Below are 15,864 nucleotides of genomic sequence, written 5' to 3' on the forward strand. Positions count from 1 at the left end.
TTATAGCAGCCCAAATGGACTAACACAGTAAGTGATGAGTATTTTTAAGTTAGCTGTGGATAAATGGTTAAACACTTACAATAAAAAGTAATGGCTTTGATTGGCTTGATTATTTTACAGGCGGAGCATTTTATACTCCTGAGACTATTGATACAGCTAGACTTCACTACCGGAATTCCTGGGCCCCGATTCTCCACGCAGTGGCACTTTGGTTAAATAGCACAGGATTCACATGTTCAGAGTCTGCAGAAGCAGCAGCGATACCTGGCTTACAAAAACGTTCTACACCCGTCAATTTAAACCAGGCATCAGGAGCAACACCTAGTGCTAAATCTTTGCCAGAAATTAACAAAGATAGAATGCATCTGATTTTAGGTAGGTGTGTCATATTACTGTATTTCGAGATGTGTCCTTTCTGAAAATTCATATCTGTAGGGAAGAAAAAAATCCCTTTTCTATCTTCTTAGGTTCTGTGGCTGGCCTAAGAATTAAATTGATATGAGACAGATTAACAAGAGAAGAGCACACAGATTTTTTTAATATTTTCAACCTGAAGTAGCCATTAGGCCCAAAAACTTACATGCCGTTCTGCACAAAGAACAGTAAATGATAGGAATGTGACAAGAAAGGGCTTTGGGCCAGGGGCAGTAAACTGTGGGACAGGGCTAGGAAATATGTGCGGGAAACTGGTTTTAGTAGGTTTGTTTGTACAGGTCTATTTCAGCATGGACTCCCAGTCTGGTCTTCCTGATACAGGGAGGGCACCTTTCTCATGAGAAATTTTATGACCTGCTTGTAGGTAGAAAGGGGTCTGCTGTTCATCAAGTACCTTCAGCTCAAAATAACCAATATGCCAGAGAGGCATATTTTGGTGTGGCATGTTCTGAACTCCTCCATCTTTCATTTTAATGCCATAGAAAAGTTTTATGTATCGCAGTTCAGAGAGGGAATAATAAAAGAATTTTTAAGTACATTTTCTAAATTACTAACTGAATTTTTAATATAAAAATTTAATTATTAAAAATATTCTGGGGCGCCAGGGTGGCTCAGTCAGCTAAGCATCTGACTCTTGATTTTGGCTCAGGTCATGATCCCAGGGTTGTGGGATTGAGCCCTGTGTTGAGCTCTGTGCTAAGTGTGGAGCCTGCTTGGGATTGTCTCTCTCTCTGTCTCTGTCTCTGTCTCTGTCTTTCTCTCTCTCTCTCTCTCTCTCTCCTCCTGCCCTTCTCCCCTGCTCACATGCTCTCTCTCTAAAAAAAAAACAAACAAACAAAACTACTCTAAAAATTTTACCTGTCGTGTCTACTCACAGAGCAGTACTGAATAATTTTCAAGAAAAAAAAGCTACATTTTTGTTTTTCAACAACAGATTTTATTTTTAGTTGGCACTTAACAAATTGTCCCATGAGGAAATAACAAATGCAAAGTTAAAGCAAATTTGAATAAATTTCAATTTATAATTGCTTTATAGGTGTTCTTTTAACATTAAGATATTATAGATTCTAATGAGGCTCTTAAGTGGTCTTATCTTTTCCGGGAGGGGAAAGGAACACAGTGGTAAAATGAAATTATAGAACTCGTCAGTAAATCTTATACGTGAAAATATGAGAGACTTCTAGAACTATGACCTTACCCTTATGCAAATTAAAAACAATTGTTACCTGGAGCTCCTTGGTGGTTCAGTCAGTTGGGTGACTCATTCTTGGTTTCAGCTCAGGTCACCATCTCACAGTTCATGAGTTCAGGCTCTGCGTTGGGCTCCACAGCTGGTAGTGTGGAGCCTGCTTGGGATTCTCTCTCTCTCTCTGCCTTTCTCTCTGCCCCTCTCCTGCTCACGCTGTCTCTCTCAAAATAAATAGATTAAAAAAAAAAAAATTGTTACCCAAGATATCCGTTGTGCATCTGTAGCTTGCCACTAAAAAAACTTTGTAGATATGAAAATTGTCTGGCAACCATTTAATGAGAGTTAATTGTATAACTTTCATAAGTTTATTTTTAAAAGTCCTAGAAAGAAAAAATTGAATATCTTCTTAATCAACTTGATGACTGTGGAACTGCCTCCCTCCCCCAACCTCCAATTTCATTGGAGGCTACAATCTGTAGTTACAAATCTGTATTCTAAAAAGCTAGAATCTGTATTCTAAAGTTTGGCTGCTGCTTTTGGTAACCATTTGGAAGTCTACTTCAAGGTAGCATTAAATATATGCTAAAGCATCTGACAAAGAAATAGGAAAAATAGAGAAAAAAAATTGATGCGGAAGCAACGAAGTATGTGATGGTGACAAATGTGTATCTTTATTATGTACATCGCAGGTGTGAGTATACAGTTCCTTTGTTCCCCTAGACCCGAGGAGCCTATTGAACACGTCACAGCATGTCTACAGGCCTTACACACCTTGTTAGATTCTCCTTATGCCCGAGTCCATATCGCAGAAGATCAGGTACAGTGTATTTCTATAACAGTTTCTATAAATCGTATGCTTTGTTTTCGTCATATTTATCTTAAGATAATTTTCTCCCTTACGAGATAAATCTTATGTAGTAACTATTCAGGATTTTGGCTTTATCTAAGACATTATACTGAATGTTGGATGACCAGGCACAGCCCGCGTAGAGATTGGTCAGTATATCTTCGGAGATGTGTTCATCGGCAGTCAAGTACAACTAAAAATTAAGGGATGCCTTCCATCCCAGTTAATGATTCTACTAAAAAGGGGCTGAAGTAATTTATAAGGCTGTTAAGTAAATTATACCACTTTTAAATGTTTGATAAAGTTTTATCTCTCATTTAATGAGATTGTTTTTTGTGCTGCTCAAGTACTCCTCTAAACAGTTTAATGAATTGCTTTTTCTAATTTCTGTGTGGATTATTTAGAGGCCTTTATTCATGTTCCAGAAGCAAGCTACCAGCGGATTTGTTACTCTTCTTTTTAATTCGAAATTCTTTCCCTGGGGGCACCTGGGTGGCTCAGTCTGTTAAGCGTCTGACTTCAGCTCAGGTCATGATCTCATGGTTGATAGGTTTGAGCCCCGCATCAGGCTCTGTGCTGACAACTGGAGCCTGGAGCCTGCTTCGGATTCTGTGTCTCCCTCTCTCTCTCTCTCTGCCCCTCCCCTGCTCGTGCTCTGTCTGTCTGTCTCTCTCTCTCTCAAAAATAAAATAAAAACATGAAAAAAATTTATGCTCTTTTCATAAGAAACATCTTTTTGGTTGCCATCACTACCATGTGGGGTAATTTTCTACAAACCACAAACTAACAGATAAAAAACAAAGTTGCTGTCATTTCATTATATATTCATTGCACCCCAGCCTTGCATCCTGAAGCTATTCCTCAGCTGTACTACAGATTACTGCAAGAAACTTCAGGGTTGTCTTCAAATAGTCACACATATAAAATTCAATCTGTGAATGAAAAGGGAATACTATATTTACACTCAGTAATTTGGGTGTTAACATAATTTGTCCCACACCTAACTACCTAGCTATTTTTTGCACATAATAGTGTTTTGTTTATGCAAGCACTGCTTTACACTTGGATGGGTTTTGTTTTTTTTTTCTCCTGAGTTGGTTCCTGTGATTTCAATATCATCAGAGTACATTGACTCAAAAATTGTATTCATTCACCCAACAACTTTTACTCTGTGCCTGTCCTGGCATCAGACACATTTTGAGGCTATGGGTATCAAAATGGTTTCACTGCACCTGGATTAGGAGACCAGTACAATATGATAAGTGCTGAGCTAGCGGATGTAACGGTCTGAGGAGGACAGAGGGGAGGAGTGCTGATATTATCAAGGAAAATAAAGATTGGGTTGTCAAAGGAGATGATGGTTGGATTACATCTTAAAAGAGTTATTAGTGAGGCAGCACAAGAGGAATGGGTTTTCCTCTCCAAGAGAGAAGCAGATACAAAGACAAGAAGGTATGAAGAACAGGACCAGTTCAAGGACACTACTATCATTTACTATGGCCAAGGCAAAAGGAGCATGTGGGGGTTGTTAGATGAGGCTGGACAATGGGGAAAAGGCCAGCTTATGAAGATTCCTTTATGGCATGTTAAAGCGTTTAAAATCTATCTTGAAAGTGGTAAGGAATCATTAAAAATGTTAAAATAGGGGCACCTGGGTGGCGCAGTCGGTTAAGCATCCGACTTCAGCCAGGTCACGATCTCGCGCTCCGTGAGTTCGAGCCCCGCGTCAGGCTCTGGGCTGATGGCTCGGAGCCTGGAGCCTGTTTCCGATTCTGTGTCTCCCTCTCTCTCTGCCCCTCCCCCGTTCATGCTCTGTCTCTCTCTGTCCCAAAAATAAATAAAAAACGTTGAAAAAAAAAAATGTTAAAATAGGGGCACCTGGGTGGCTCAATCGGTTAAGCATCCGACTTCAGCTCGGAGCATGATCTTGCAGTTCATGGGTTTGAGCCCCATGTTCGGCTCTGTGCTGACAGCTTGGAGGGAGCCTGCTTCAGATTCTGTGGCTTCCTCTCTCTCTCTGCCCCTCCTCTGCTCATGCTTGCTCTCCCCTCTCTGTCTCTGTCTCTCTTTCAAAAATAAATATAAAAAAAAAATTAATGTTAAAATAGAGGAATGACCTGATTAAACTTATATTTAAGAATATGGTAGATATAGATTTGATCACTTTAATCAGTCTCGTAGAGATTGGTCTGTAAGAGATGATAAGGGAGGCAGGGTGACCAAATTAAGAGGCTCTTTTCATAATTCCAAAGAAGTGATGAATTACACTGGCCTAGGAAACTGAACAAAGGAAGAAGAAAAGAGGGCCAAGACTGGAGCCTGAGGGATAAATAGCAAATAAGGATGGAGATGAGGGAAGTAAGTCAACAGTGGAGATCACTAGAGTGGTAGGAGGAGAACTAAGAACAGAGTTACTAGGGCAAGAGAGAGTTTCAGAGATAGACAAGTCTCAGAAGAAACAGGATCCAGTATATAAGGACATAAGAGAGTCCCAAGGAGGGGCGCCTGGGTGGCGCAGTCGGTTAAGCGTCCGACTTCAGCCAGGTCACGATCTCGCGGTCTGTGAGTTCGAGCCCCGCGTCGGGCTCTGGGCTGATGGCTCGGAGCCTGGAGCTTGTTTCCGATTCTGTGTCTCCCTCTCTCTCTGCCCCTCCCCCGTTCATGCTCTGTCTCTCTCTGTCCCAAAAATAAATAAAAAACGTTGAAAAAAAAATTAAAAAAAAAAAAAAGAGAGTCCCAAGGAGGTTACTGGTGACTTTGGGCAGAGCCAGACAGGGGAAGAGTGAGGAGTAAATGAGAGGGTGAAGGAAGTGGAAGCATCTATCTAGGCTGGGAACAGAGGAAGAGATAGAAAGGACATAGAGGCAAGAGAGAAGGATCTGACTGGGTTCGGGGGAGGAGGGCGAATTAGACAGGAAAGACTTGAGTGTTTTCCTTATACTGGGGAGAAGAGCCTAAGCAGAGGGAGAGAGGTTGATGATATATGAAGTACAATCAAGGTCCTTGAAGAACCCTTGGGAGGTCAAATAGGATAGGATAGGAAGCAAATGAGGAAAGATGAACCAGCCTTGGGTAGAGCCTGGATACTTAGTCTTAAGGAAAAAGGCAAAGGTGGCTTTGGTTATAGTTAAGTGTTTTTTTTCCCCTTTGAAATCTGAGGCAGGGTCATTGGATGGGTTTGATGTGGAAGATTGTAAGAAGCTTAAAATGAGTGGTGAAAGTTTGTAATAATTTCTGAGATGAATTGGACAGGGACTTACTAGAAGGGCTTAGAATCCCTGGTAGACAACTCCTGGTGCTCAGCTAGGATTGGAAATCATACATTTAGTGGCATTGTACTTTAGCAATGCCATTTAGTTCAAATGGAGGAAAGAAATAGGAGAATGATCATTTTTTAATATAAAAATTATTCAAACGCAAAAATAATTTGTTGACTGAAAAGGTGTTGACCATTTTCCAAGATTTCTCCATTTCTTGACCATTTCTCAAGATTGTTATAATTTTCTTATTTGTTACGTAGTCATAAATGTTAACTTTAGTTACCAACTTTATTTTTACACGCATATTTTCTTAGATTTTAATAACCTAAATTTATCCTTTGAAATTAAGATAAATTAAGTTTACCTGAATTAATTTATAATAGCTGATTGGCGTAGAGTTGCTGAGTGTTTTGCACCGCCTCCTGCTGACCTGGAACCCCCCATCTGTCCAACTGCTGGTTACTGGAGTTGTACAACAGATAGTAAGAGCTGCTCAGGATTATTTGCAAGAAAAAAGAAACACTCTAAGTAAGTACTAGAAATTATGCTAACTTTGAAATAGATCTTATTTGTACTCTGACATTTTAAGTAACAATGCCAGCAAGTTTTTAATAAAAATTTTAATCAAAAAATTTAACCATATATATAGAAGATTTGCAGTTGATTTTGCTTTAATGAGAAAGAGACAAATGAGGGGCACCTGAGTGGCTCACTCAGTTGAGCATCTGACTCTTGGTTTCAGCTCGGTTATGATCCCAGGGTTGTGGCATTGAGCCCTGTCGGGCTCCGTGCTGAGTGTGGAGCCTGTTTAAGAGTCTCTCTCTCCCGCTCCCTCTGCCCTGCTTGTGCTCTCTCTCTAAAAAAACTAAACAGGGGCGCCTGGGTGGCTCAGTCGGTTGGGCGTCCGACTTCGGCTCAGGTCATGATCTCGTGGTCTGTGAGTTCAAGCCCCACATCAGGCTCTGGGCTGACAGCTCAGAGCCTGGAGCCTGTTTCGGATTCTGTGTCTCCCTCTCTCTCTGACTCTCCCCTGCTCATGCTCTGACTCTCTCTGTCTCAAAAATAAATAAATGTTAAAATAAATAAATAATTAATTAATTTAAAAAACTAAACAAACAAAAAACCCAAAGGAAATTGCTGATAGCTATTTCTCACCTTCAAAAGTGTCAAGTTGATATGGTTCAATCTAGCATGTGTGTTACTCGTAATATGAAATACATTCCAAATAAATTGTCCTTTACCTTTTGAAAAAAATTTTTAACGTTTTTTTATTTATTTTTGAGACAGAGAGAGACAGACCATGAACGGGGGAGGGGCAGAGAGAGAGGGAGACACAGAATCAGAAGCAGGCTCCAGGCTCTGAGCCATCAGCCCAGACAGAGCCCGACGCGGGGCTCGAACTCACGGACTCCAAGATCGTGACCTGAGCTGAAGTCGGACGCTTAACCGACTGAGCCACCCAGGCACCCCTGAATTGTCCTTTACCTTAAGGAGACGTCAATAAACAGAATTATAGGAAGGCAGAGAATTATTCTGAAAGACATGTGCTATCAGTTAGACATTCAGTTATAAATTCTTTTGAAAGAATTTCTCAAATATACTTATTGTGTAGTTTTATCTACTCTGTGCTATTTTTTTTTTTTTTGCTGGAAATTTTACCCATTTTTTCTCCCCAAGATGAAGATGATATGGAAAAAGAACCCTGTCCTGTAGTAGGAGAAGGAGGTGACAGCGGTGGTCTTGTTCCTGGAAAATCTCTTGTGTTTGCAACTATGGAGCTGTTGATGTTCATTTTAGTGCGACATATGCCACATCTCAGTACCAAGATGTCCGACTCCCCCAGTCACGTAGCCACTAAAACTCGACTGTCAGAAGAAAGTGCTCGTCTGGTGGCAGCCACAGTTACCATACTCTCTGACTTACCGTCCCTTTGCTCGCCTGCTGGTACAGTATTGAACACTATTTGCAAATGCATTATATTGCAGTAGACAAAGATGAGCCTTCCTTTGTTTTTAAGTGCTGTTATGACTTATTTTCCCTCTTAAATCTCAAGTATGAAAGAAGTCAGTCTTTTATGACGTTTACCTTTTGGAGCCTATAAAGGTTAAGGATTTAAAAAACCAAAAACTCAAGATGCTCTTCAGATATATTTCAGACAAACCAGCAAAGAGATAGAAGCACAGCTTGAAGCAAGACACTGAATGTTAGTGGATAGACATAAGGCGGGACGACTAAACCTGTTAGTTTCTGGTCTAGTTGCCACTTTTGAGTAACACTGACAAACTAATAAACATCAGATGACTGTGACAACCAACTATAAGGAATAACTAGAGAAATTATAGCTGCACAGATTATAGCTGTCTGCAGATACCTGAAAAATACCAGATGGAAACTTAGACTTTCCCTCTACTTATCTAGGAGGAGAAATAGGAGAAATAGTATCAGGAGATATAGAGGCAAATTTCAGCTCAATGCAAGCCTGTGGATGTAAAAATAATGAATTCTCTATTGCTGGGGCTTTGCAGGCCAGCTACGATGGCTGCATGGAAATGTGGTGAGGGCCATCTTCCCTGAGGTGGGGGTTTGAATTCAATGACCTTCGAGTTCTTTTAGCTAGAAATTCTGGAATTTTTTTCATTTCTTCTTTGCTTACCCATATAGTCTTTTCATCATTTTTCCCAGCATGGGAAAATGGTTAAGGCTGACTTGAATACACTGGAGATTGATTACATGTCTTAGAATTGTTACATGATTCAATAAGTTACTCAGATGCTTCTCAAAGGATATGGTAGTGCTTCCCTTCTGGTTCTCTATCTTGCTTTCTCATTTTCATTTTGAAGGGTATGATTAGATGAAATACTGGAAATAATAAAAATAAGGCTAGCCAGAATAAGAAAGAAAATATTGTCTTCTTTGAAATAACTTGCCACTTTCTCATTTTCTTTTTTAACATTGAATTAAGTAATAGGAATGCAGTACATTTTGTAAAACAACAAGGAAAAAAATAATATTAAACCACAATCAAATGTGAAAACAATTGGAAGAACTGTAATATGAGAACTGAGTAGTTATGAGGTAATCTGATTTGTTTTCAATTCAGGTTGTATGACAATCCTGCCCACAATTCTGTTTTTAATTGCAAGAATATTGAAAGACACAGCAATAAAATCGGCAGATAATCAGGTTCCTCCACCAGTCAGTGCAGCTCTTCAAGGGATTAAAAGCATCGTGACACTCTCGATGGCCAAGACGGAGGACACTCAGAAACAGTGGACAGCTCTAATTCGCAGCACTCTTGCATGCATCCTGGAATATTCTCAGCCAGGTAACCTAAACAGGCCTTAAAATCCATAATGTATTGGGATATCTGTATGCCAATAAGTAGTTGAATGAGCTTATCAGAAAAGTGCTATAGAACACTGAAGCAACTCAGAGATGTCTTGTAGTCATGTTAGATAGGAATGTTAGTACCCCTTTCTGGATATTTGGATATTGACTGTAAATGTCCTTGTCGTAGCACTTAAATACATGTTGGAGGTTCCCCAGGCCAAAAAGGACAGAAAATTTCAGAAAACATACTCAGAATCAAATTGATATGTGTTAAAATATTTTTTTGCTTCCATTTTTTAAAATAAATATAATAAAATAGAGAAAGTTGAAGTATCTGTCACTCACCAAGCTTATCCTCAAATGAAACCACAGTCTTGATTTAGATATATTTCATTCCAGAAATATTTTTATATGTAAATAAATATACTTTTTGTATTAATAAATATATGTCCTTATTAATAAATAATAAAAATAAATGTATATATTAATAAATGTATACATGGGTTATATATAAAATGAGGTAAATAACCATGCGCAATATATAGTATTTTTGTGTTTTAAAAATTTTTTAATGTTTTTATTTATTTTTGAGATAGAGACAGAGCATGAGCAGGGGAGGGGCAGAGAGAGAGGGAGACACAGAATCTGAAGCAGGCTCCAGGCTCTGAGCTGTCAGCACAGAGCCCGACTCACAGGGTGTGAGATCATGACCTGAGCTGAAGTCGGACGCCCAACCGACTTGAGCCATCCAGGCGCCCCTCTTTTGTGTTTTTCAATCGACATAAGTAATGTCACAGCATATCATTCTGCCATTACGTTCTCACTCAAGAGTAAGGTTTTTTGGAGCTATTAATGTGTACATATAAAACTCTCATTTATTCCTTCTATAGAACTTCTATATAGTTTCCATCACATGAATTTTTCAGTTATTATTCATTCTCTGTCAATTGATATTTCTGCTGTTTCAGATTTTTCCCCATTATAAAAATTGCTGCCATGAACATCTTTATAAATTGTTCACACACTTGTGCTATGCGATTTTCTGGGGTACACCGCTAGAGATGGAATTGATGACATATTTTAACTTTAATTTTATCAGACCTGGCCAAATTGCTCTCCAAAGTAACCATGTGAATTTAAACACCCACCAGCACTGGATGATAATCTCTGTTTCTCCATGTCCTCACCAAGACTTGGTATTTCAGACTTTTAAATTTTGCTCTCTGATGGGTAAAATGTACTGTCTCGTTGTTTTAATGTGCATTTCTCATTTTCCTAGTGAGTATAATAAGCATTCTTTTAATTTTGAGGGAAATGCTTATTTGCACTTTTGTTCATTTCTATTCTGTGTTTGACTTTTTCTTTCATTTTATTTCTGTTGTAAAGACAGAAACAAAGACTGAAGACAAAGAATAATAAAGATTTGCCATGTCACGTTTCACCTATTAAAATTTGCCACGTCACCTTTCACGCATTTCCACACTAAAACTGTGGAGCAGGCCCATGAATTAACAGACAGGACAACGAAACACACAAATTGCTTTAAAACAGACATTTATCCACATGAGAATATAATACATGATAAAGACCATTCATTATCCTTCAAATGGTTTGTGTCAGGTAGCTGTTTGAGATATCAGTTCCAGTTAGGCCCTCACCTTAGATCATGACTCAAAATAAATACCAGATAAATTAAAATGATAATATAACATTTTAAAAATAGTTACAGAAAATACATGTACAATTTTTATGTAAGGATGGCAACAGAGTGTGTAAGTGTAAGAACGGAAAATATCACAGAGGTAAATATCAACATACTAGGCTATAGAGTAATTAACTTCTACCTGTCAAAACCTCTTACATTAAAAGGTAGCTGAAAAAAAAGACAGCTGAAAAACTGACAACAATATTTATGTTAGTGTTAATATCATTAATATACAAAGAAGTCTTGTAAGATAAACATTTAACACCCAATAGAAGGGGAAAGAACACACATTAGTAAAAAGTAGAGATGACCACCAAGCATATAAAAAAAAAAAAATCAACCACATTAATAAGCAAAGAAATACGAACAAAAATGAAGTAATATCAAATTTTTCTTGTAAAGTTGATTTTTTTTTTAAATGTGATTGTACAGTTGGCATTGGTACCCGTAGAACATTTTCATACTTTGCTGAAGGGAGTTTAAAATAGTTTAAACTTTTAGGGAATCAATTCTATAGAATGTACAAAGCGTTTTCAAGGATTCATTATGTTCAAGGTTATTTGTCACAGTCTGTTTTACAATAGTGAAAATATGTGATAAATATAATTACCTGGCAGTGGGAAAAATTATAAAATACATGATTATATATTAATTTGGATGAAATATCCATTATATCTATTAAAATCATATTTATAAATACATACAAAAAGAACGCAGACCAGAAGGATTTAAAACAGTACCTAGAAATTAAACTGTCACTTGATGGTAGAATTACTTTTATTTCCTTCCCTAGACCATTTTTATATGTTAAACAATGACCTTGTGTTATTTTTATTATCTGAATTTTTAAAAATTTATTTGGAAAGGAAAACTTCAATTAGTTTTATTAGTGCTACTGGAACTATTTTAGCTGTATCCCGAGTGAATGTTTATAACCAACTAAAGAAATGTTAAATGCCATATTTATATATGTATGTGTATGTATATATGTGTAAGTACATAAATAGATATGAGTAACAAGATAAATAGTTAAGAATTTGTTTAAAAATCTAAATATTGTTTTAATTTTCACGGGGCAGTTCCGTAGTCAATAATCATGTTTTTTAAATTGTCAGTTATAAGGGAAGGTTTTGATATTTTATCAGTCTAGTAATATTAAATTAATTCAAAAGTATGATAAAAGAATGAACTTGCCTAAGATATTCTGTCCAGAACTGAACTCTTAGGAGATGGTCAATATGAAAATGGGATCAAGGCCGCAAGTACCATTGTGTATAATATATGCATAGTATATGTAAGCAAGGCAAGCAGAATCCCTTGCTTTACAAGAAAAGTTTTGTAATTGAGAATTTTTATTATGGAAATCATATTTCCTAGTATAAAATCTGAGACTTCCACTTAGAAAAAATGTACATATGTATGTATGTGAACACATACACCCATGAATAGAAATCTCCTTGGATGTAGTGTATACTCTTAATATTGCTGCAGTTTTTTTTTTCATTTCTAAAAACTTCAATGTTGAATAGATTTCAAACTTTTTAAAAGTTACAAGAATAACATAGTTAACTACAGTATACTCTTCTCCTCAATTCACCAGCTGTTAACATTTTGCCACGTATCTTATTACTCTATAATCCACATGTTATTGTTAATATTATCGTTGTTAATTATGCTGAGCCATTTGAGAATACACTGAAGTCATCATGACTCTTTACTACTAAATGCTTTATGGCTATTCTAAGAACAAGAACATTTTCTTACATAACCACAGAAGAATTATCACATGTAAGCAATTTAACACTGATATAATGCTATTGTTATTCATATTCAAATTTACCAGTTGTCCTAATAATGACTTGAATAGAAGTTTTTTCTTTTTCTTTTTGATACAGTCCAAGATCACGCATTGTACTTGTCTTAATGCTTTAGTCTTCTTTAATCTGAGGCAGTCTCTCTCAGCTTTTCTTTATCTTTCATGATATTGTCCTTTAAAAGTGCAGACCATCTATTTTATAGATTGTTTTTCAGTTTGGAATTGTGTGTGTGTGTGTGTGTGTGTTTTTCTTGTGCTTAGATTCAGGTTATGCTTTTTTGGCAGGAATACTGTATGATTTTGTTAGGTCTTTCTCAGTGCATCGTGTAAAGAGGCATATAATGGTGTTTCGTCTCATTATTAGGAGTCTTTTTTTTAATGTTTATTTTTGAGAGAGCGAGAGACAGAGAATGAGCATGAGTCGGGGAGACGCAGAGAAAGAGATGGAGACACAGAATCCGAAGCAGGCTTCAGGCGCTGAGCTGTCAGCACAGAGCCCCATGCAGGGCTTGAACTCACGAACCATGAGATCATGACCTGAGCCAAAGTCAGATGCTTAATTGACTGAGCCACCCAGGCACCCCCCCCCCGCCATTATTAGGAGTCCTAACTTTAATAACTTGATTAAGATGCTGTCTGCCATATTTCTCCACCATAAAGTTTACATTTTTCCCTTTTACAATTAGTAAGGAATTTGTAGGGAGATACTTTGAAACTATGTCAATTATCTGTTTCCCATCAAGCTTTTACCCAATGGTTTTTGTTTTTGTTTTTGTTTTTGTTTATTAAGTAAGCCCTACCCCTAGTGTGGACGTTGAATTCATGACCCTGAGATCAAGGGTCACATGCTCCACCAACCCAGCCAGCCAGGCGTGCCATACCCAGTCATTTTAATATCTGTTATACCTGAACCAGTTCTTACTGTGATGATGTCAAAATGATAATTTTCTAACTTCTTCATTAGTTTTCTTCCTTTTGCATTTATTAGCTGGCATTTCTCTGAAAGGAAGAGCTTTTTCTTTGCCTTCATTTGTTATTTTTTATATGGTTATTGTTTATTACTATCAGTACAGACTTATGATTCTTTTTTTAGTTCAGTGGGTCCATTAATGTCATTTTGACATATCTCCATTATTTCCTGAGCACATTTTTACTTTCTGGCACCAAGATGTGGCAGACTTACCTTATGTTTTCCCTATTACTGTTCTGGAATTAGTCACTTCTCTAAAAAAGCCCTGGTTTCTTTTAGTAGGAAATGGTATTTAGATAGCAGATCTTAAAGTCGCAATTTTAAAATAAAGTGTTAATTTTCCAACAAAAAATTGTTTGCAGTGTCACAAACTCTGAGTTAGAGATTGTTCAATAATATTCCTACTACAATAATACAGTAATATTCCTATGATGGAGTTCTCAGGTTTTTAACATCTGTGACTTAGGTTATTATAGATTGGCTAAATCCTTCAGATTTTACATCTCTTCCTTTTCTTCAAGTTAGTGGGCTTCTTCTCAACTATTTTTGTAGCACATTCTATTTTATGCTGGTACCCTAATTAGGAGATAGTGTTAGCATATTAAATATATTCATAATCCTGATAAATTACTGATTATAGAGTATTTGCAATTTCCAAATTAGTCCAAATTCATATGTAAAGAATGTTAGTAAGTTCAGCTGTGGAAGAAATGATAATGACAAAATAGTTGAGGTCTCTTCTTTTATGTTTTTTTTTTTCTTATTTTATATGTTTAATAGTACTTTTCTTCAGAAAAAAATGTATATATTTCCTGTGTTTCTAATAACATACTGTATTTCCATTAGGTTAAAGTCATATCTATTCCCAAATAAATGGTTGCAATAGCAAGAAGTTCTTTAACATTATGAGAATACTGCCTTCAGGAAATTGTACGAGATTTTTTTGATTATGGTTGTGTAGAACTTACAGGTTTCATATTTACTGAATATAAAGGTGATATCACTAACAAAGAACACTCTGGATTTTTAAACTACTTAGAATATCTTATAATCTCCTGGCTTTGTTGAAGGAATAGCTGTATTTGGAAATTGTTGATCAGTCTAAACTACAAGGAAGTTACGTAACTTTTAAGTAATTTTACATTACAGTGTTATCTTTCCTATTCCAATTTGCTTTCCCTTGTAGAGTTCTTACTAGGATTTATGCCTGAATTTTTTTCAGTTAATATTGTATCATCCAGAAAAACAAGGAAAAAAACCTTAAATACAGGAAGTATCCCTGTTTCCTTAGTAGTAGATGAGTTCTATCCATAAAGTTGTTTATGGACTGCATTAGATTGAGGCACATGCTGCTGTAAATGTCTTTTAGGGGAGAGAAGGTTATTGTTCATGTTTGGAATTCCAAAGCATGTTGGAAACAAGACATTGCTTTCATTTTTCACGTATTTTAATATTATTCATATATTTCAGAAGATTCCATGCCTATGCCTGATGAAGTAAGCATGCTAACAGCGATTGCGCTCTTCCTGTGGTCTGCTAGTAGTGAAATAATAGGAGTCCAGTCATTACAGAATGGCTGCATGAACAGATTTAAGAATGCATTGAATTCATGTGACCCATGGGTAAGTTACACTTAAACATAGAGGTAAACATTCCCCTTTATCAATAATATTTCAGATTGGTTCACTAAAAGGGGTAATACATCAAATGAGAACCTAAATATTTGCTATGTGGTTTTTAAATAGAAAAGCTGGAAAAGATCACAGGGTTTAAGCACTAGGAGACACGTTATGTGTATGTTTATTCTCCAATGTCTAAAATATTTTATTAACTCTGACTTATATTGGTAGAAATTTTACATGAGTCTGCGATTATATTTTTCACTGTTTACTTAATGGCACCAAGAACATTAAAAAATAAATTTGTATTATTACATGTTTTGATGAACCTATTGGAAACTAGTTTTTCTAGAAAATAAATTTTTTTGGCTTCACAGTGTGAAAGTCTGAACTAATCTCAAACCTGCTTCGTATCAGAAAAAAAAAAAAATCAGTTTAGTAACATGATTCCTAGAACTCTGCTACTGTCTTCCTGAATCATAAATCTGTATTTTAAAAATATTGCCCAAGTATTTATGTCCAGCAAGGTCTGGTAACTTCTTTTCTACCAAAGTGCTGAAACAGCTTTATTCCACTATTTGTCCCATATGGTGATGGACCTTCCTTTGATCCTTCCTTCCTTCCTTCCTTCCTTCCTTCCTTCCTTCCTTTTTTTTTTTTTAAATGGTAATATGAAGTATTTCTAAGCTAAAG

At 36.7% G+C, this 15,864-nt stretch overlaps 1 protein-coding gene across 2 annotated transcripts in view; it reads left to right on the forward strand.

Moving 5' to 3' along the window:
• HEATR5B (HEAT repeat containing 5B) overlaps nt 1-15,864 on the forward strand; it is a 98,684-nt gene that overhangs the window by 76,989 nt on the left and 5,831 nt on the right. For both annotated transcript variants that reach the window (XM_049651880.1, XM_049651881.1), the window contains exons 29-34: nt 121-375; nt 2,314-2,441; nt 6,115-6,259; nt 7,409-7,675; nt 8,832-9,056; nt 15,023-15,174. In XM_049651880.1, coding sequence (XP_049507837.1) covers nt 121-375; nt 2,314-2,441; nt 6,115-6,259; nt 7,409-7,675; nt 8,832-9,056; nt 15,023-15,174 — 1,172 coding nt within the window. The remainder of the gene's footprint in view (nt 1-120; nt 376-2,313; nt 2,442-6,114; nt 6,260-7,408; nt 7,676-8,831; nt 9,057-15,022; nt 15,175-15,864) is intronic.

Source organism: Panthera uncia, assembly GCF_023721935.1.
Source record: "Panthera uncia isolate 11264 chromosome A3 unlocalized genomic scaffold, Puncia_PCG_1.0 HiC_scaffold_12, whole genome shotgun sequence".
Lineage (NCBI taxonomy): Eukaryota > Metazoa > Chordata > Mammalia > Carnivora > Felidae > Panthera > Panthera uncia.